Source organism: Pan paniscus, chromosome 23, assembly GCF_029289425.2.
Source record: "Pan paniscus chromosome 23, NHGRI_mPanPan1-v2.0_pri, whole genome shotgun sequence".
Taxonomy (NCBI): domain Eukaryota; kingdom Metazoa; phylum Chordata; class Mammalia; order Primates; family Hominidae; genus Pan; species Pan paniscus.
The window spans coordinates 34,344,715-34,364,920 of NC_085927.1; the positions used below are offsets into that span (position 1 = coordinate 34,344,715).

Here is a 20,206-nt window from a genome sequence, read left to right on the forward strand (position 1 = left end):
TCGTACTGGTGCCCTAGTTTCCCAGCCGGCAGGCGGAGTGAGGAGGAAGCGGAGGCGAGACCGCGCTCAACACTGGGGAAAGGAAGGAGGCGGGCCCTGCGCGCAGCATTTTGGGAAAGAGTGGAATTCTGGGAGCTAGGCCCGCCATTCGCTTGACTCACGCCTTCGCCGTAGCATCTTTCGCAGCGGACCGAAGAGAAGAAAAGTAGGCCAGAGCCGGTGAGGCTGGGGACGGGCGAGGGGAGGTCGAGGCGCCTGTGAGGGGCCAGGGGCTGGAGAAAGACTTGCTGCATGGAACTCTGCGGGGCTCGGGGAGGGAAGAAAGCGGGAAGCTTGGGCCACCCAAACATCAGCGTCGCCTCACTAGCTCCTGGAAGTAAGTTCATTAGCTTTCCCGTCGCCTCACTAGCTCCTGGAAGTAAGTTCATTAGCTTTCCCCTCAACTTGCATGCTTCTCACATTCTGTATCTCTCCAGGTGAGTGTTTTTCAAAGCTTCCAGGCAGTAATCTCGAAGTCATTTCTGATTGACTATCTCCTTCCCCCAAATCCTATGAGTTTTTTTTTTTTTTTTTTTTTTAAGTAGAGACGGGGTTTCACCATGTTGCCCTGGCTGGTGTCGAACTCCTGGGCTCAAGGGATCCACCGGCCTCGGCCTTCCAAAGTGCTGGGATTACAGGCGTGAGCCACCGCGCCCAGCCGGTCATTTTTTAAAAAGTTCTTTGTATCTCTGCCCCAGTCCCCTTTCAGGCAATGGTCCCCTCATGCTTTCCACACTGTTGCAGCAGTTTTAACTGTTGCAGAAGTTTTAACAAGTTTCTCTGCTTCTAAACCTTACGTTCTATCCGTTTTGTAAATAAATGCTGCTATCTTTTCATTGCGTCATTCTTTACATATAATTCTGCAGTGGTTCTCCACTACCTTCAGCATAAAATCTAGACTCCTAAGGCTGAAAGCCAGGGATCCTCACCAAAGGAGCCTGTCCTTTCAACCTCATGTTCTCCTGTCTTAGGTACGCTTAAGTTGAAACTTTGAGTCGTTGCTCATCTCAATAAAAAGTTCACTGCTTGATGCTTTTGATTAGGTCAAGTCAGGTGCTTTCCCTGATTTTCCTCCATGACAAGCATTTCCTGCATATAGCACGTTGTCACTTTGATATTTTCTCAATATCCTTGATAGTAAAATAAGTGAAGGGTTAAAGGGCTGAATTAAAAGTACAGCCTGCTCTCCTAGATGTGCATGGTCCTTTGGTCTGTATCTGCACCTTCCATAGGGTAGCCACTAGCTACATGTGGCCGTTGAGGACTTGGAATATGGCCACTGGGATTGAGGGACTGGGTTTTTTTATTTTAATTCTATTGTGTTTTAGTTAAGTTTAATTTAAATAGCTACGTGTGGACATGAGCTGCTGTATTGGACAGCTCGGGCCTGTATTATTCTCAAAACGTAATCATCTACAATTAAAGGTTAACAAATAACAGTGCAACAAATTAACATTCCAATCCCCCTCCCCTGACACACAACAGTATTGGCTAATGGTCCTTTAGCTGAAGATTAAGGGACATAGGGTAGCGGGGACACATGACCCATGGGAGATGCTCTCTTTTCATTCCTAGTTTTACTTCTGTCCACCCCATCATTCCTCCTCACCCCACATCTTGCACATATTTGCCAGATAGTTTCCTCCAAACCAGGAGCTGAGCTTTTTTTTTTTTTCCTTGGTAGAAAATGCAGCTTTGGTGTTTTTGCTAAGTTTTATGGAGTGCCAGGCCTTGAAGGAAGCATGATGTGTGCCGCATGCCTTTTCAGACTCTGAAAGATGAACTGACTGTAGTCTCTCTCATTGTAGAACTCTCTTCCTGCCAAGATGTCTATTGGTGTGCCGATTAAAGTACTGCATGAGGCCGAGGGCCACATTGTGACATGTGAGACAAACACCGGTGAGGTATATCGGGGGAAGCTCATTGAAGCAGAGGACAACATGAACTGCCAGGTATTCTGCTTTGCATGTGAGGCTGTGTGGGAGGAATGGCCCTGTGTCTTGAAGGACAGAAAAGTGTGTGTTGAGGGTCTCTGGAAATTGTTCTCATTCAGCAGTGATTTCCTAAGTGCCTAATGCATACCAGTCAGGTGCTGTTATAGGCTCTGGGGATGTGGGCATGAACGAGACACATAATCTTGAGGCAGAAAAGCCATTTGGAGGTTTGGAATATTTTACTTTGTCCTTTTTGTTTTTTCCATCCCCAAATATGGGGGTCTATTTGGGAGAAGTGCTACTTCCTTCAGTAGAATCCTTCAGATTCAGGGCCATTATCCATTTGCCTCCACTTGCTTTGCGATTAGCAGAATCTTCTCACCTACTGTGTTTGTTTCCCTTTTCTCTTGGAGGAGGAGTCTCATTTGATTATTGCAACTACCTTGTGAGGTAAGCAGGTTTGGTGATAGTCTTGTCATCCATAAAATAGGGAGAATGAGATTAAAGGGCTCATCACTCTGATGATAAATAATGGAGTAGTTTCCTGATACGGTGTCCTTCTCATGGCACAACTTTGCCTTTTGCATAGTCATCTGAATTTTTATAGCATTGTTTTTCAGTTGTATCTTCACACTTTCTTTGTTCTTTAAACCACTGGTTAAGAACTTGGACTTGGGAGTCAGAGAGAGATGTGGGTTTGAATCCTAATTATATGACCTTAGATGTATTAACCACTCAGTTTTCTCATCTGTAAAATGGGGGTGGTATTATTTTGGGTTCTTTGATGTAGATGCCAAGACAGAATTTTGCAAGGTATTTATTGGGGGAAATGACAATAAAGGATAAAAGAACAAGGAAGCAGTAGTAGGCAGGGAAATTTTCAGTCTATGGTGCTGGTCTGACTGGTGAAATTAGAGGGGAAAGGAAGGAGGATTGAGCAGGAAGAGCCTTAGGCTACAGCGTAGTTTTGAGGAAATCTCAGCAAGGCAGCGATTGCTCGTTAGAAGAGTCTAGCATGGGGCAGAAATGGGCGGACTAGCACCCCCGGTGTGTTCAGGCCATTGGCTGGCTACATGGGGAGAGAGTAGCCTCAAGTTGAATGCCATGGTGGACTGCAAAGATGGAGATTGTCGGCTGCCTGCACTCCTCATAGCCTGTTCTCTTTTGAAGGGAGATCTGAGCAGCACACCCTTAAGACTGCCACAGGGGTAATATCCACACCCCCGGGACTTTTACAAAGATCAGATGAGCTATATGTGTGCCATAGCTGCTCAGTGCCTCACATACTGTAAGTGTTCAACATATGATACCTATGGCTTTTTTCCAGATGAGAAGGTCAGAGAGGTAAAGCACCTTACACCGTGGTCAGGCATCCTGACCATCCATTGGTTTGCAGGGTTCATTTATTTGTGATTTTTCTGTAGCTTTGAGCGTCTGTCATCTTCCTGCGAGGTTGACAAGCTTGGTCAGTTCCCTGAATGCAGAGAAGTAGACCTCTGGTGACTCAGGTTTATTGCATTACTGTCAATAGATCAGTTTATCTATTGAGGGTAGATAAGTTTATCATCTCTCATATATCCAGTCCTCTGGCTTAAGGCATGCTCATCCACTTTAAGGTTCTTTAATTTGGTGAGGAGAATGCAAGACTTCGGTTAGTGAATCTTAATGGGTTTGTTCAACTAGCTGTATGTATTTGGACAACTTGCTGGGTTTCCAGGGCCTTTGTCATCCCATCCGTAACGTGAAGGTGTCTAACCAGATAACCTTGGTAGCCATTCAGAGATGCAGTCAACATGACACAAAGTGCACAGACCTTGGTGTCTGACAGACCTGGAATCAGCTTGTAGCCTGCCCCCTAGGGTGACTTGGGGTGAGCTTAGCTTTGGACCTCCTTCATCCTCTGGTCCCTCCTCTAAATCAGGGATAAAAATAGCACCTTGGCCTCAGAAGGAACCATGCCTGACCAATGGTGGGGGACAGCCACCTGCCTCCCTGCTTGTATTTGTATGCTAGTGCTACCATAACAAAGTTTCACAGACTGGGCAGCTTAGACAACACAAATTTATTTTCTCATAGTTCTGAAGGCTGGAAGTCTGAGATCAAGGTGTTGGCAAGGCTGGTTTCTTCTGAGGAATGTGAAGGAAGGATCTGTTTCAGGCCTCTCTCCTTGCTTATATATGGCTCTCTTCCTGTGTCTTCACTTGGTCTTCCCTCTGTAGTGTTTCTGTCCAGATCTCTTCTTATAAGGATACCATGCATGTAGGATTAGGGCCCACTCTAATGACTTCATCTTAACATAATTATGTTTATAAAGAATTTTTTTTTTTTTTTTTTGAGATGGAGCCTTGCTCTGTCAACCAGGCTGCAGTCTTGCTCTGTCACCCAGGCTGGAGTGCAGTGGCGCGATCTTGGCTCACTGCAACCTCTGCCTTCCAGGTTCAAGCGATTCTCCTGCCTCAGCCTCCTGAGTAGCTGGGACTACAGGCATCTGCCACCATGCCCAGCTAATTTTTGTATTTTTATATTTTTAGTAGAGACAGGTTTCACCATATTGCCCAGGCTGGTCTCGAACTCCTGACCTTGTGATCTGCTCGCCTTGGCCTCCCAAAGTGCTGGGATTACAGATGTGAGCCACTATGCCCAGCTTGCTTGCTTTTTTTTTTTTTTTTTTTTTTTTTAAGAGTCTCACTCTGTCGCCCAGGCTGGAGTGCAGTGGCATGATCTCAGCTCACTGCAACCTCTGCCTCCTGGGTTCAAGCACTTCTCATGCCTCAGCCTCCTGAGTAGCTGGGACTATGCCCAGCTAGTTTTTCGTATTTTTAGTAGAGGTAGGGTTTCCCCATGTTGCCCAGGCTGGTCTCAAACTCCTGAGTTTGCCTCAGCCTCCCAAGTGCTAGGATTACAGGCGTGAGCCACTGCACCTGGCCCTTTTTTTTTTTTTTTTTTTTGAGACAGAATCTTGCTCTGTCGTCCAGGCTGGAGTACAGTGGCACAATCTCAGCTCACTGCAACCTCCGTCTTCCCGGGTTTAAGCAACTCTCTTGCCTCAGCCTCCTGAGTAGCTGGGGTTATAGGCATGGGCCACCGTACCCCACTAATGTTAATATTTTTTGTATTTTTAATAGAGATGGAGGCTCATCATGTTGCCCAGGCTGGTCTCTAACTCCTGAGCTGGGGCAATCTGCCCACCTTGGCCTCCCAAAGTGCTAGGATTACAGGCATGAGCCACTGCACCCAGCCTTTTTTTTCTTTTCCTTTTTCTTTTCTTTTTTTTTTTTTGAGATTAAGCCTTGGTCTCTTGACCAGGCTGGGGTGCAGTGGTTTGATCATAGCTCATGGGTAGCCTTGGACTTCTGGGCTCAAGAGATCTTTTCACCTCAGTCTTCTAAGTATCCAGGACTACCAGTGTGCCCCACCATACCTGGCTAATTTTTAAATTTTTTTGTAGAGACGGAGTCTTGATATGTTTTTCAGGCCAGTTTCAAACTCCTGGCCACAAGTGATCCTGCTGCCTCAGTCTCTCAAACTCCTGGAATTACAGGCATGAGCCACCACATCTGGCCTGTAAAGATTTTTTGTCTCTAAATATGATCACATTCTGAGGTGCTGGGTATTAGGACTTCAACAATGAATTTTTTTGAGGGATACAATTTAGCCTGTAACAGGATGTAGAGGCCTCACTGGGTCTACCAAAACCTAGGCACATTGAATAAGAGCCAGCAGACTGTGGCGTAGCTAAAGCTGGTGGTGGGTGAACTCTGAGCACAGTTTAGTTTGTTCAGCACATCTCAGGCTGTGAGGTTTGCCTGTCCTTCCCAGATCCAGTCATTCTGCCTTTTGGGAATGAGAACATCCTCTTAGCACTTTTCCTTGCTTGTTCAATAACATTTTCTGTTATAAAAGTGGGGTGGGACAAAATGTGGTGGCTACTCCTATAATCCCAACACTTTGAGAGGCTGAGGCAGGAGGATCACTTGAGCCCAGGGGTTCAAGACCAACCTGGGCAACATGACAAGACTTTGTCTGTAAAAAAAATAAAATAGACGCATGTGGTGGCACATGCCTGTAGTCCCAGCCATTCAGGTGGAGGCTGAGTTGGGAGGATTACTTGAGCCCAGGAAGTCAAGGCTGCAGTGAGCTATGGAGTGCCACTGCACTCCAGCCTGGGCGACGGAGTGAGACCTAGTCTCACACACACACACAAAAGCACACCACAATGATTCGGAAAAGATAAATAGAGGATCTCACTCTGTTGCCCAGGCTAGTCTTGCACTCCTGGACTTAAGCGATCCTCCCACCTTGGCCTCCCAAAGTATTGGAATTACAGGCCTAAGCCACACCTGCCCTGTTTTGGGGTTTTAGTATTTACTTTTTATTCTATCCTCTTTCAGAAATAGTTAGACCCTGTCTCTTCTGAAAAGCAAAAAAGTTTAAAAATTATCTGGATGTGGGGCCGGGCACTGTGGCTCACGCCTGTAATCCCAGCACTTTGGGAGGCCAAGGCGGGCAGATCACGAGGTCAGGAGATTGAGACCAGCCTGGCTAACACGGTGAAACCCTGTCTCTACTAAAAAAAATACAAAAAATTAGCCAGGTGTGGTGGCGGGCGCCTGTAGTCCCAGCTACTCGGGAGGCTGAGGCAGGAGAATGGCGTGAACCCAGGAGGCAGAGCTTGCAATGAGCCAAGATCACGCCACTGCACTCCAGCCTGGGCGACAGAGCAAGACTCCATCTCCAAAAATAAAAAATATATTATCTGGATGTGATGGCTTATGCCTGTAGTCCCAGCTACTCCATAGGCTGAGGCAAAAAGGATCACTTGAGCCCACCCAGCAGTTCAGGCTGCATTAAGCTCTGGTCGCACCACTGCACTCCAGCCTGGGTGACAGAGCAAGACCCTATCTCTAAAATTAAAAAAATTCTATGGCAGGATAAAAGTAGATACAGAGATCATGGTGCAGGTAAGCTGGGGTAGAATGTAAAATGAAGCCAAGCAGTCAGTATCCAGAAATGTAAACCTGAATCTCTCTGTACATTGAATAAAGGTATATTCCAGTGTAAGATTAAGCAGGGAAGATCATCAGTTCCAAAATGCATAGTGTTCTTAAGTTAAAATAGCAATTGTGGGGATTTCCCTGGCACTCAGATACAGGAGACACTATTAGATGATATCCTCGACAACATCCCCATACAAAATACCCTGTCTTTTATGGTCCCTCAAGTAGTTTTAAAGTATCCTGTTATCTTAGCACTGTTTTTGACATTTGAAAATGCAAAATATGGCCAGGCACATTGGCTCATGCCTGTAATCCCAGCACTTTGGGAGGCTGGGCCAGGGGGATCACTTGATCCCAAGGGTTTGGGACCACCCTGGGCAACATAGTGAGACCCTGTCTCATATATATATATATGTGTGTGTGTGTGTGTGTGTGTGTGTATGTATGTATATATGTATGTGTATATATGTATGTATGTATGTGTATATATGTATGTGTGTGTGTGTATATATGTACGTATATATGTGTGTGTGTGTGTGTGTGTGTGTATATATATATATATATTTTTTTTTTTTTTTAAAGGAAGAAGAAGAAATATGTGTATGTGAAACTCAGGATGAGGTCCCTGAAATGGTGCTTATCGGGTCAGAGGGTGTGCATCTGAGGTTAAGCTGGGAAGGCAGGGAGCTTTTGTTCTCCTTCTCATTCCGACAGCTGCAAGCCAAGCACTGGTGGCCAGTGCTGCAGGATAGGGCATCAGCTGCAGGATATGGCATGTCGGTCAAAATGCTGTTGGCCTAAGTGAGAAAAATAACAATACTCCAAAATATGTCCCCAGTTTTATAAAAATGGACCCAAATTATAAATGATACAAGCAAATACAGAGAGTAATGGTCAAACCCATTTCACTACATTCAAAATGACTTAATTCTTAGAAGTTTTGGTGGGAGAATGTGATGTAGAGCTCTGCACAAGCAGACATTGTGCTTTTGGGGCTTCAACATGACCACCCAATCACTGATGGGACTGTTTGAAATCTGTTTTGTTGGCTTTGGCATATAATAGCCATCTTTGGAAAACTGGTCTCTGTATGGAATATGGTCTTGTGTCACTGTATAAAAATGAGAACCCAAAAGAAGCTCTCACATGATTGGGTCAGAAAATTGCCCATAACTATTGCTAGGAAAGTTTTTGAAATCTCTGAATTCAATGTAATTGAATTTCTTTAGACACCTAGCCCTCTAGGTTGAAGGAAAACCAGTTTTTTAAACTTATCGTATACTTTTTTTTTCCTGTACTGTTTGTGTGTGGATTGCATTCATCATGCTCCTCTACCCCATAATACTTTTGTATTTCCTAAGAACAAAGATAGGTAGATGGCCTTAGTTGGTATTCCTATTATAGCAGTGGCATCCAAGCGCCTCTGCCTTTGTGTATGTGTGAAATTGTCCTAAAGAATGTCCTAAAGAATGCATTTCTGGTGTATTGACAGGCCTGAGACACCCCAACACACCTTCACAGTCCTGGAGCTAGCTTTCTCCATCTTGGCCCCAGGTATCTAAGAAAGTCCCACCACTTTGTGCTACAAAGATTCTCTCTCTCCCCCTCAGGATGTCATTTCAGTTGGGTACCTGGCTTATACCATATGTGTTTCATTGTGGCTGTTGAGGAAAGTTGATTAAACTGGGTGTTCCTGCCTGGAGTTGATTAAGATCTGGTTCACTCAAAAGTTGCTGCCTTGGGCTTGTGATACAAACACAGGTCAGGCTTTATTAGCAAGCTCTAGCAGGCATGTGTGCAGTGAGACTGTGGGGTTTTGTCCACAGCAAGCTGTTCTTAGCCAGTGCTACAGGGAAAGCGAGAGCAGTAGTGAGCCTGGTTGTTAGGGTTAAAATAGGAGTCAGATGACACTGGACTCTCCTGCTTCAGCCAGGACATAGTTCATTTATGGAAATGCCTAGATTAAGTCTTGTCGGACTTATGCAACAGCTTCTGTCAGGAAAGGAGTGAGATGTGCCCCTGTGCTGGAGGGAGTGTGGCTTAGCAGTGGCACAGCTCCCAAAACACATTTTAGCTGTCAATCAGATTTAGCATGTACTGAGTCTCTATTATGTATTAGGCAATAGAGACAGCATTTAGACATACTTTGCCTTGTTCACTTTTTTTTTTTTTTTTTTTTTGACAGGGTCTTACTCTGTTGCCCAGGCTGGAATGCAGTGTCATAATCATAGCTCACTGCAGCCTTGAACTCCTGGGCTCCAGCCATCCTCCCACCTCAGCCTCCCAAGTAGCTGGGACCACAGGCATGCACCACCACGCCTGGCTAATTGTTAAAAATTTTTGTAGAGATAGGATCTTGTTACATTTCCCAGGCTGGTCTCAAACTCCTGACCTCAAGCAGTCCTCCCACCTTGGCCTCCCAAAGTGCTGGGATTACAGACATGAACCACTGTACTTGGCCTGATTTGCTTTTTAACAATTTCAGGAAATGTGATCAGATGCAGTGGTTAAGAGTGTGAGTTAGACAGAACTGGGTTCAAACTCCAGCCAGGCCATGTAAGCGTGGTGTGACCTCAAGCAGGAGAATAGAGGGAAAGGGCATGGGTTTCTGGGGACAGATCTGCCTCTGAATGGCTATGTCACTTCATCTCTTTACCTTGTAGGATTTTGTGGGGTAACATGAGCTGCCGTGGGGAAATCACCTGGGCCAGCACTTGATGTCTAATAAGTGCTCAGTAACTGTTGGCTTTGTTGTCTTGTATTTTCAAAACTCAGCTTTGTAGTTGAGGGAACGGAGGCTCAGGGAAGCCTGGAGATATACCTGGGGTTACACTTCTGACAAATGGCAGAGCTGGATCTCACCTATAGGTCTTTAGGCCCATTTTGTGTCTTCTACAGAGTCATGAGTGTGGCACAGTCCCCAAAACACGTTTTTTGTTTGTTTGGTTTGTTTTTTGTTTTTTGAGACGGCGTCTTGCTCTGTTGCCCAGGCTGGAATACAGTGGCGTGATTTTGGCTCACTGCAACCTCTACCTCCCGGGTTCAAGTGATTCTCCTGCCTCAGCCTCCCGAGTAGGTGGGACTACAGGCACCTGCCACCACACCCGGCTAATTTTTGTATTTTTAGTAGAGCCAGGGTTTCACCGTGTTTGCCTGACTGGTCTCAGGTGATCCACCCACCTCGGCCTCCCAAAGTGCTGGGATTACAGGCATGAGCCACCGCGCCCAGCCCCAAAACACATTTTAATTGTCAGTCAGATTCAGGTGAGCCTGAGTTGTATCCAGTTTCTGTCTTGGGTAGTCTGACCATAAACCTGGCGTTCATTTGTGGCACTAGAGGTTATGGTATTCTTCAGGGGAAGAAAAGGATTGGTAAGGACATGGGAACTGGATGAAAATTTAATAACAGGCTGGGAGTGAGGAGCCTGGAGCAGAAGGTTTATGAGAAACTGGAGCCCTGTTGCCCCTGAAGGTAGAACAGGGATAGTGGGTAGAAGCTCTAGAAACCATTCCTCTAGAAACTGCTCATAAACAACAGGGGCGGCCCCAGAGCATAGTTTTGTTTGTTTTCTTTTTGAGAGGATCTTGCTCTGTGGCCCAGGCTGGGGTGCAGTGGCTCCATCACAGCTCCCTGCAGCCTCGACCTCCCAGAACCAAGTGATCCTTTCACCTCAGCTTCCCGAGTAGCTGGACTACAGGCACGTGCCACCACACCCAGCTAATTTTTGTAGAGATGAGGTCTCACTGTGTTGCCCAGGCTGCTCTCAAACTCCTGGGCTCAAGTGATCCTCCCACCTTGACCTCCCAAAGTGTTGATATTACAGACATGAGCCACCACACCTGGCCCATAGTTGTTCTTTTCTGAGTGTTCAAGCAGAGGCTGGGTGGCCAGTTAGCACTTGAGGAAAAGAATGAATGAGTATAAGATGGCAACTAGCCAGACAGAAATCTGCAGAGACAGCACATCTTTCTACAATAAGGGCTGACCCATTCTAAATAAATTATAGTTCTCTCTCTTCAGAAGGTTCATACAATAAGCTGCTTTTTCTGTAAATGTGGTGCTTGTTGAGGTTGATGCTGGCAGATTGGTATCACCCTCCCATGCCAAGCTGGTCTCACCTTCAGGCTCCCCATTTGTCCATCCTGCAGTCTATCCTTGTTGCCACATTTATCTTTCCTGAGTGCTGCCTTAACCCTATTGATCTTTCCTCTATCAACAAACTTGAGTGACTCCTTTATCTGAAGTAACAACCCCGTCCAGTGTCATTATTCGACTGCTCTGGTCCTCACATCCTGTAGGCTCCTGCCCAAGTGCCTGCTCTTTTCCTTGTGCAAGCTCTTGCCTCATAACCCTCCAGTAATTTCAGGCCCTTTTTACAGGCCTTGTGGTACCACCTCCATTTCTCAGTCCCTAGTCACTCAACCTAGAGGGTTGTGTCTCACCTTCTAGAGTATGTACTCTGGAGGGTCAGAACCACATCTGGTATATACTTGTGACCTTCATGGTGCCTTTGAAATCTGAGTGCCAGGCAGTGCAGGGGAAGACAGTTTGGACCAGCAGTTTGAAGCTGTTTTCGTTAGGGTTTAGCACCTTCAAGAGCTCTTCACATCTTTGCTCAGCAGGCAGTGCAGCACAGCCAGGGCTCTGAAGCTAGGCCAGCTGGTTCGAATCTGGAGTTCCCTGCATTCCAGCTGTTTGACCTGGGATAACTGCTTTGGTTTTTTTAACATGTAAAGATGGGAGCACTCGGCTGGGCGCAGTGGCTCACACCTGTAATCCCAACACTTTGGGAGGCTGAAGCGGGCAGATCACCTGAGGTCAGGAGTTCGAGACCAGCCTGTCCAACCTGGTGAAACCCCACCTCTACTAAAAATACAAAATTAGCCGGGCATGGTGGCGCATGCCTGTAATCCCAGCTACTCAGGAGGCTGAGGCAGGAGAATCGCTTGAACCCGGGAGGCAGAGGTCACGGTTAGCCGAGATTGCACCATTGCACTTCAGCCTGGGCAACAAGAGTGAAACTCCATCTCAAAAAAAAAGGGGGGGAGCACTCATACCCAGGCTGAAGGTGTTGTGAGGACTGTTTAGGTAAAGTGCTCAGTGCAGTCCCTGGTGTACACAGTTAGTACCGATGATTGCTGGGTAATTCACCAGCTTTGTCACAATGTCAGTCTGCTTTTCTGGACTTCCCCCTCCCACCAGTCAAGGCCCTCCCCACCGCTGGTGCTGTTGACCGTTAACTTATTAGCTGGTGATTTCCTTCCAGATGTCCAACATCACAGTCACATACAGAGATGGCCGAGTGGCACAGCTGGAGCAGGTATACATCCGTGGCAGCAAAATCCGCTTTCTGATTTTGCCTGACATGCTGAAGAACGCACCCATGTTAAAGAGCATGAAAAATAAAAACCAAGGCTCAGGGGCTGGCCGAGGAAAAGCTGCTATTCTCAAGGCCCAAGGTAGGTGCTTTTCATGCACAGGTTTTAAAATATAGGTTTGTCTTGTGTCTTGTAGAAAGGGGCCCTATTACTGCCTGGAGACAGAGAGGGTTTGACCTCTGCTCTCTCCACACCCACCACCCACTGCCACCCCTTCCCCTTGCAGCATGGAGCGATCCTGTGAGGCCATTATTTTATTTTTTTGAGACAGAGTCTCGCTTTGTCACCCAGGCTAGAGTGCGATGGTGTGATCTCAGCTCACTGCAACCTCTGCCTCCCAGGTTCAAGCAATTCTCCTGCCTCAGCCTTTCAAGTAGCTGAGATTACAGTGCGCACTGCCCTGCCTAGCTAATTTTTTTATTTTTAATTTATTTTTATTTTTATTTTATTTTTTATTTATTTTTATTTTTTTATTTTTTTGAGATGGAGTCTCGCTCTGTCGCCCAGGCTGGAGTGCAGTGGCGTGGTCTCGGCTCACTGCAACCTCCGCCTCCCGGGTTCAAGCAATTCTCTGCCTCAGACTCCTAAGTAGCTGGGATTACAGGCACCCACCACTGTGCCGGGCTACTTTTTGTATTTTTAGTAGAAACGGGGTTTCACCACCTTAGCTAGGCTGGTCTTGAACTCATGACCTTGTGATCCACCTGCCTCAGCCTCCCAAAGTGCTGGGATTACAGGCGGGAGCCACTGCACCCGGCTTATTTTTATTTTATTTATTTATTTTTGTATTTTTAGTAGAGATGGGATTTCACCATGTTGGTCAGGCTGGTGTTGAAGTCCTGACCTCACATGATCCACCTGCCTCGGCCCCCTGAAATGCTGGGATTACCAGTGTGAGCCACCGCACCTGGAGAGGCCCATCTTTTCTAGAAGTTCTGTGCGAGAGGTGTGGGATCGCTTGCCCTTGTCTAGTTTGCCGAGCAGACACAGCCCGGAGCAGATGAGCTGACTCGAGTGTGAGGGCAGCATTTCCTAGTGAGACTGGGTCTTATGGATGGACACCAGCATGTACTTAGGGAGGTCTGATAGTGGAGCTCCGTTTTCAGAAATAAAGCCACCTTTTAGTACATTCCAAAAGTGGGACTGTCCTTTTCGCAGTCCCCTAGTCTGGTCTTGCTTCTTGGTTAGCCTAATTTGGTTTTATATTTAGGTTCATGAAAGTTCTGTCATGTTGATTAGACAACAAAGTAATTGTGGCCTTTGGAAACTGTCTTAGTGTTGGTAAAAAAGGTTTGCAGCCAAGGAAGGCACTGGATTCTTCATTGGTATCTTTAGCTGCTATACATGTTTTATATGTGTGTGAGGAAAAAAGTCAAACTGTGTTTTTCCTCTGCTCTCACAACACAACAATCAACAAAGACTTCTGTGACCAAGCAAGCAGTCAGTTCTGCAGTAGACACCAGCTGGGTGTCCTTCAGTTCTGACACTATCTACCTGGAGATAGCCTGAAAAACCACAGGTTGAGGGCTCGGTCCCACAAGACTGCCCCTGCACCCCCCACTATTATTCATAAGCACAGGCCTCCAGAACATCTGAATGGCTTCAAGCCAGGGTTCTCACGTCTCCCTCCTTGGGTTCGATTAATTTGCTGGAGTAGCTCACACAACTCGGGAATCACATACTTAAATTTACTGGTTTATAACAGGATATTTTATAGGCTACAAATAAACAGCCACATGAAGAGATGCATAGGGTGAGATCTGGAAGGGTCTCAAGCACAAGAGCTTCTAGCCCCATGGAGTTTCCTCCCGGCACATGGATGAGTTCTTGTTCACCTTCCTGTCAGGCTCCGCATGATCAGCTGTCCCGAAGTTCCCCTAACCCTGCCCTCTTGGGCCTTTTATGGAGACTTTATTGGATAGTCATGATTAAAGGATGGACAACCATGTGGAAATGCCATTAGACAAAATGGGTGTGATCTAACACTAATAGACGGGGTTGGGAAACCCCGCGAGGCCTGTCCAGATTCTTTTTGGCCTCTCTCTGCAGCATTTGTTCCTCCAGGGTATAGGGCAGGACCTTTCTCTGGAGTGAGGTCTTATGACCCACAATCAGATTAGGGTCCTGCCTTGGGCAGGTGAAAGGAGGGCAGGAGAAGTTTCAAGAGAGAGATTCTGTCTCCTGAGTCCTGCTTCTGAGGCCTAAAGTGCCCCAATGTTATAACAAAAGACTATAACAAGGACTATAGGAGTTACGAGCTGGGAACCATGGATGAAAGCTCAAGTTTAAAGATGTAATAGTGTGAGGGGCTGGGCGCAGTGGCCCATGCCTGTAATCCTAGCACTTTGGGAGGCCGAGGTGGGCAGATCACGAGGTCAGGAGTTCGAGACCAGCCTGGCCAACACAGTGAAACCCCGTCTCTACTAAAAATACAAAAATTAGCTGGGCATGGTGGCAGGTCCCTGTAGTCCCAGCTACTCGGGAGGCTGAGGCAGGAGAATCGCTTGAACCCAGGAGGTGGAGGTTGCAGTGAGCCGAAATCGTGCCACTGCACTCCAGCCTAGGTGACAGAGCTAGACTCCATCTCAAAAAAAAAGAATATTTTATTTGTTCTTCAAAGCCTGTCTTCTCCTAGAACCCCTGGGTTACAGAGGAGAACAGCAGTCTTATCATGCTATTTATATGGAGAGTGTTTTCTTTTTGCTACTATGAAATAATTTTTTTTTTTTTTTGGAGACTGAGTCTCCATCACCCAGGCTGCAGTGCGGTGGCTTGATCTCAGCTCACTGCGACCTCCTCCAACTCCCAGGTTCAAGTGATTCTCTTGCCTCAGCCTCCCAAGTAACTGGGATTACAGGCGCATACCACCACGTGCAGCTAATTTTTGTGTGTTCAGTAGAGAAGGGGTTTTGCCATGTTGGCCAGTCTGGTCTCAAACTTATGACCTCAAGTGATCTGCCTGCCTTGGACTTGCAAAGCCCTGGGGTTACAGACATGAGCCACTGCACCCAGCCTGAAATAATTATTTTCTCAGAAAAAAATACAAAAGATAATATAACCCTTCTCCCAGATCTAACACATGTTAACACTTAACTGTATTTGTTTCAGAATTGAAAAAATTAATTCAGTGCATCTATAATGTTTTTCAGCTCACCCAAGGCCAGCCCCAAGGATTTGTCTTTTCTGTAGCTCTCAGACCACCTTCTTTGCCCTCAGCATGCTGCCTCCCAGCCTCTTGTAGAGGGCAGTATGGGACTGGAAGGCAAGAGTGTGCTGCTAGCTCCTGCTTTGATGCCAGTCCCCAGCCCCTGCCCCTCCGTCTCCATCCCCCCTGTTAAATGCAATGGCTGTCAGCTGGACGTGTTGGCTTATGCCTGTAATCCTGACACTTGGGGAGGCCGAGGTGGGTGGATCACCTGAGGTCAGGAGTTTAAGACCAGCCTGGCCAACATGGTGAAACCCTGTCTCTACTAAAAATACAGGAAATTAGCCGGGCGTTGTGGTTCACGGCTGTAGTCCCAGCTACTCAAGTAGGAGGCTGAGACATGAGAATCGCCTAATCCCAGGAGGTGGAGATTGCAGTGAGCCGAGATCATGCCACTGCACTCCAGCCTGGGCGACAGAGTGGGACTCCGTCTCAAAAAATAAAATAAAATAAAAGGCAGGAGGTGGAAATGCAATGGCCAGGGTGGTGTTGGACTAGGTAACCCTTCAGAACCCTTCTAACTGGTGTCCTAGGGCCCTCGCTACTCTGTGCTATGAGCATTCACCGACCACACTGACCTGGCCTCATATTTTCTCTTCCCTTTCAGTGGCCGCAAGAGGAAGAGGACGTGGAATGGGACGTGGAAACATCTTTCAAAAGCGAAGATAATTTTCTAAGTGGAACAGAACTTTGTCCTTTTTTCTTTCAGGTTATCTGAGTTCATTGGAGTGGGTGCTTGTGCATATGTGCTAGGTATCTTTTGCCATCTTTCTCTTTAGATCAGGGGAAATGTTTAAGCTAAATAAATCTGGGGGGTTTTTTGTTCTGTTTTGTTTTGTTTTCTTTGAGAAAATAAGGACTTTGTGTTCATTTGAAGTTTGCTTTGGCTAAATTTTGACACCCTGGGGGATGTCCTGGGAGAATGCCAGTACTTTGAAATAGCACAGCTATTGATGAGATTTTAAGCTGCTGTTCCTGGCCAGTTGCAGGTTAAGCCCCAGAAAAGTTCACCTTGGAGAAGCTCCGAGAACACACAGATTGTGTCTCATTCATCTTCAGACACAGGCACATAGTGTGGCACTTTGTTCAGTTAACATTTGTGGAGCTGTCATCAGCTCAGCTTTAACAACACAGGTGACTCTTTCCCTTGATAAAGTCATAGGTAATTCAGGGGCTGGGTGCGGCGGCTCACGCATGTAATCCCAGCACTTTGGGAGGCCAAGGCGGGCGGATCACGAGGTCAGGAGTTCGAGACCAGCCTGGCCAATATGGTGAAACCCCGTGTGTACTAAAAATAAAAAAATTAGCCGGGTGCGGTGGCATGTACCTGTAGTCCCAGCTACTCGGGAGGCTGAGGCAGAAGATTCGCTTGAACCCAGGAGGTGGACATTGCAGTGAGCAGAGATCATGCCACTGTACTCCAGCTTGGGTGACAGAGCGAGACTGCACCTCAAAAAAAAAAAAAGTAATTCAGGGGATCCTAGTGGCCAGCTTCCTTGGCTCGTATACTGGCTACAACAAGCAGTTTTGTGGTGATTTGTGGAAACAGATTCTTGGGAGCATATCAGAGCATCTCAGCATTGATTGGCACATCCATAGTTGTTAGTGTAGGAAGGGTTACCAGCAGCTCAGCACAGTGGCTTGCTTCCAGCACTCTGGGAGGCTGAGGTAGAGGATTGTTTGAGAGGAGTTCAAAACCAGCCCGCGAGACATAGTGAGACCCTGTCTCTACAAAAAATTTTAAAAATTAACTTGGCATGGTGGTGCACACCTGTAGTCCTCGCTACTAGGGAGGCTGAGGTGGGAGGATCACTTGAGCCTGGGAGTATGAGGCTGCAGTGAGCTATGACCTTGCCACTGTACTCCAGCCTGGGCAAAAGAGCAAGACTTTGTCTTTAAAGAAAAATAAGTAGTAGTAAAGAGTATAAGATACACAGGGTGAATAATTGTGACAAAAACACAGAAACTGGAAAAGCAGCCTGAAAAAATCAAATCACCAAAAAGAGGTCTTGCCAGGGATTCAGTATGGTATGAGCTACAGCATAAGCCATCAAGAGGAAAACTGATCAATTATTGGCTCTTAGAATATTGCTCATTGAACAGATTGTTCAAGTAATGAAAGAGGAGGGGGAAAAAATCCAGCACATTAGTTAACCTGGCATCAATTAATGAGTTTCTAATAAGCTTTGTCTTATGATACTACCTGGAGGTTACAGAGCTGGTATTCTGAGGAATAAGCATCAGTGAGTTGGTCAGATACAATAGACGTTTAAAATAGGGCTTCAGGCCAAACATGGTGCCCCACGCCTATAATGCCAGCACTTTGGGAGGTCGAGGCGGGAGGATCACTTGAACCTAGGAGTTTGAGACTAGCCTGGGCTGTTAAGCTTTGTTAACCAAGACCGCATCTCTACAAAAAATTGAAAAGTAGCCGGGCACAGCTGATGCCTGCAGTCCCAGCTATCCTGGAGGTTGAGGCAGGAAGACCACATGAGCCCAGGAGATTAAGGCTGCAGTGAGCTATAATTGCACCACTGCACTCCAGCCTGGATGACAGTGAGACCCTGTCTCTTAAAAAAAAAACAAATGAAAGCAGTGGTTTTCAACATCAACTAAGGATCTTATTAGAAATGAAGACTGCAAGCCCCACACCTGGAGTGGGGCCCAGGAATCTGCATTTTAAATAATTCCCTTGTCCCCAGATAAGTAATTCTTAAGTATTCTATCTTAAGTAGACCTAAAGCTGTATTTTGACCCTGTACTAGTATGTTATTTTAGTATAATCATTACTGAATTCATCATACTTTTACAGTAAACAGTACTTACTTTGAATAATAACACATTACACTTAATAGTAGTGAACTGCATCCTCGATATCAAAAGCGACTTTTGATGTAGTTCACTCTGGACCCATACAGGAACACCAGCCTTGCAGATTCTCCACGCAGTGGAAACTGGCTATAACCCTACCTAGATCTGAAAAGTGAAGGGGGATCAACCTAAAATATGTAGCTTTGTAAACAGTTTTATATCCTGCATCTTAGGGGGGAAAATCAGTTGACGCAGATTGAAAACAAGTTGTTCCGTAAGGTTTATTATGAAAAACAGTAGCCCTCCTACCCTGCCTTTACCCCACTTTCCTTGCCTCACAATAGTCTGTCCAACTCTTGGCTGATTTGTTTGTATTTACCTCCATGTCTCAATATGAACATGTTTTCATGACTATTCCTTGATGGTTTTTTGTTTGCTTGTTTTAAGACGGTCTCACTCTTCCCCAGGCAGGAGTGCAATGGCACAATCATGGCTCACTGCAGCCTCAACCTTCTCGGGCTAAGGTGATTCTCCCACCTCAGCCTCCTGAGTAGCTAGAAATACTGGTGCACACCACCATGCCTAGCTAATTTTTGTATTTTTTGTAGAGACAGGGTTTTGCCATGTTGCCCAAGCTGGTCTTGAACTCCGGGGCTCAAGTGATCTGCCCGCCTCGGCCTGCTGGGATTATAGGTGTGAGCCACTGCACCCGGCCACCATTATCTTTTGAATCCTCTCTTCCTCCTGCCCACCATGAATATACTTCCTCTCACCCATCTCCCTGATATTGTAATTCTGGTTAGATCATATTCAGTGTCAAATTATTAAGATGTGATTAAACTTTTTAAAAATATGACAGTGTCATAGTGATCACAGCTGAGTCATACAATAGACTAGATTACTGTGGAACTTTTCCCTGAAAGTAATCCTCTTGCATTTTTATTTGCTTCGTTTTCTATTTGTCACTAATTGAACCCCAATCATATCTAAAGATCATGACACATCATTTATCAGTTATTATTCTTGACCCACCCCAATCTGGACTGGTTTCTCCCCGTGCTTGGTGTGTCGCTGTCACCCTGGGCACTCCCCACACTTCTCCTCTGTTGGATCTCTGTTTTCTGTGTAACCTCTTCTTTTATCACCTTATTTTGGGGGAGTATCTGCATGTCTAAAAATGTGCTCACACTTGATTTGATTGGGTATGAAATTCTATGTTGGAATTAGTGCCGGGCGCAGTGGCTCATTCCTGTAATCCCAGCACTTTGGGAGGCCGAGGTGGGTGGATCACACAGTCAGGAGATCGAGACCATCCTGGCTAACACGCTGAAACCCCGTCTCTACTAAAAATACAAAAAAATTAGCTGGGCGTGGTGGCGGGCGCCTGTGGTCCCAGCTACTTGGGAGGCTGAGGCAGGAGAATGGCATGAACCCGGGAGGTGGAGCTTGCAGTGAGCCGAGATTGCACCACTGCACTCCAGCCTGGGTGACAGAGCGAGACTGTCTCAAAAAAAAAAAAAAAAAAAAGGAATTAGTATCCTTCAGAATTTTGAAGGTATGGCTACTTTGTCATCTAGCATTGCTGTAGAGAAGTCTGAAGTGATTTTGAGTCCAGATCTTTTTTTTTTTTTGAGACGGAGTCTCGCTCTGTCACCCAGGCTGGAGTGCAGTGGCGCGATCTCGGCTCACTGCAAGCTCCGCCTCACGGGTTCAAGCCATTCTCCTGCCTCAGCCTCCCGAGTAGCTGGGACTACAGGTGCCTGCCACCACAGCTGACTAATTGTTTTGTATTTTTTAGTAGAGATGGGGTTTCACTGTGTTAACCAGGATGGTCTCGATCT

The 20,206-nt window shown here is 46.3% G+C and overlaps 1 protein-coding gene across 3 annotated transcripts; it reads left to right on the forward strand.

Moving 5' to 3' along the window:
- The first annotated feature begins 18 nt into the window (after positions 1-18).
- On the forward strand, positions 19-16,380 carry SNRPD3 (small nuclear ribonucleoprotein D3 polypeptide). Of its 3 annotated transcripts, none has more exons than XM_003806377.6 (4): positions 19-219; positions 1,848-1,991; positions 12,238-12,430; positions 16,162-16,380. In XM_003806377.6, the coding sequence occupies exons 2-4, from the start codon at positions 1,866-1,868 to the stop codon at positions 16,221-16,223; spliced, it is 381 nt and encodes a 126-aa protein (XP_003806425.1). In that variant the 5' UTR covers positions 19-219; positions 1,848-1,865; the 3' UTR covers positions 16,224-16,380. The 3 variants fall into 3 exon arrangements, with proteins under 3 accessions (XP_003806425.1, XP_008951296.1, XP_034804911.1); XM_008953048.6 differs by having other exon boundaries at positions 19-205; XM_034949020.3 differs by having other exon boundaries at positions 65-209.
- The last annotated feature ends 3,826 nt before the right edge of the window (positions 16,381-20,206 follow it).

Bases quoted from the DNA above. Each gene is read 5' to 3' on its own strand.
- SNRPD3 (XM_003806377.6), top strand. From the start codon at position 1,866: ATGTCTATTGGTGTGCCGATTAAAGTACTGCATGAGGCCGAGGGCCAC. The intron at 1,992-12,237 runs GTATTCTGCTTT...ATTTCCTTCCAG, and splicing joins AGGACAACATGAACTGCCAG to ATGTCCAACATCACAGTCAC. The intron at 12,431-16,161 runs GTAGGTGCTTTT...CTTCCCTTTCAG, and splicing joins TGCTATTCTCAAGGCCCAAG to TGGCCGCAAGAGGAAGAGGA.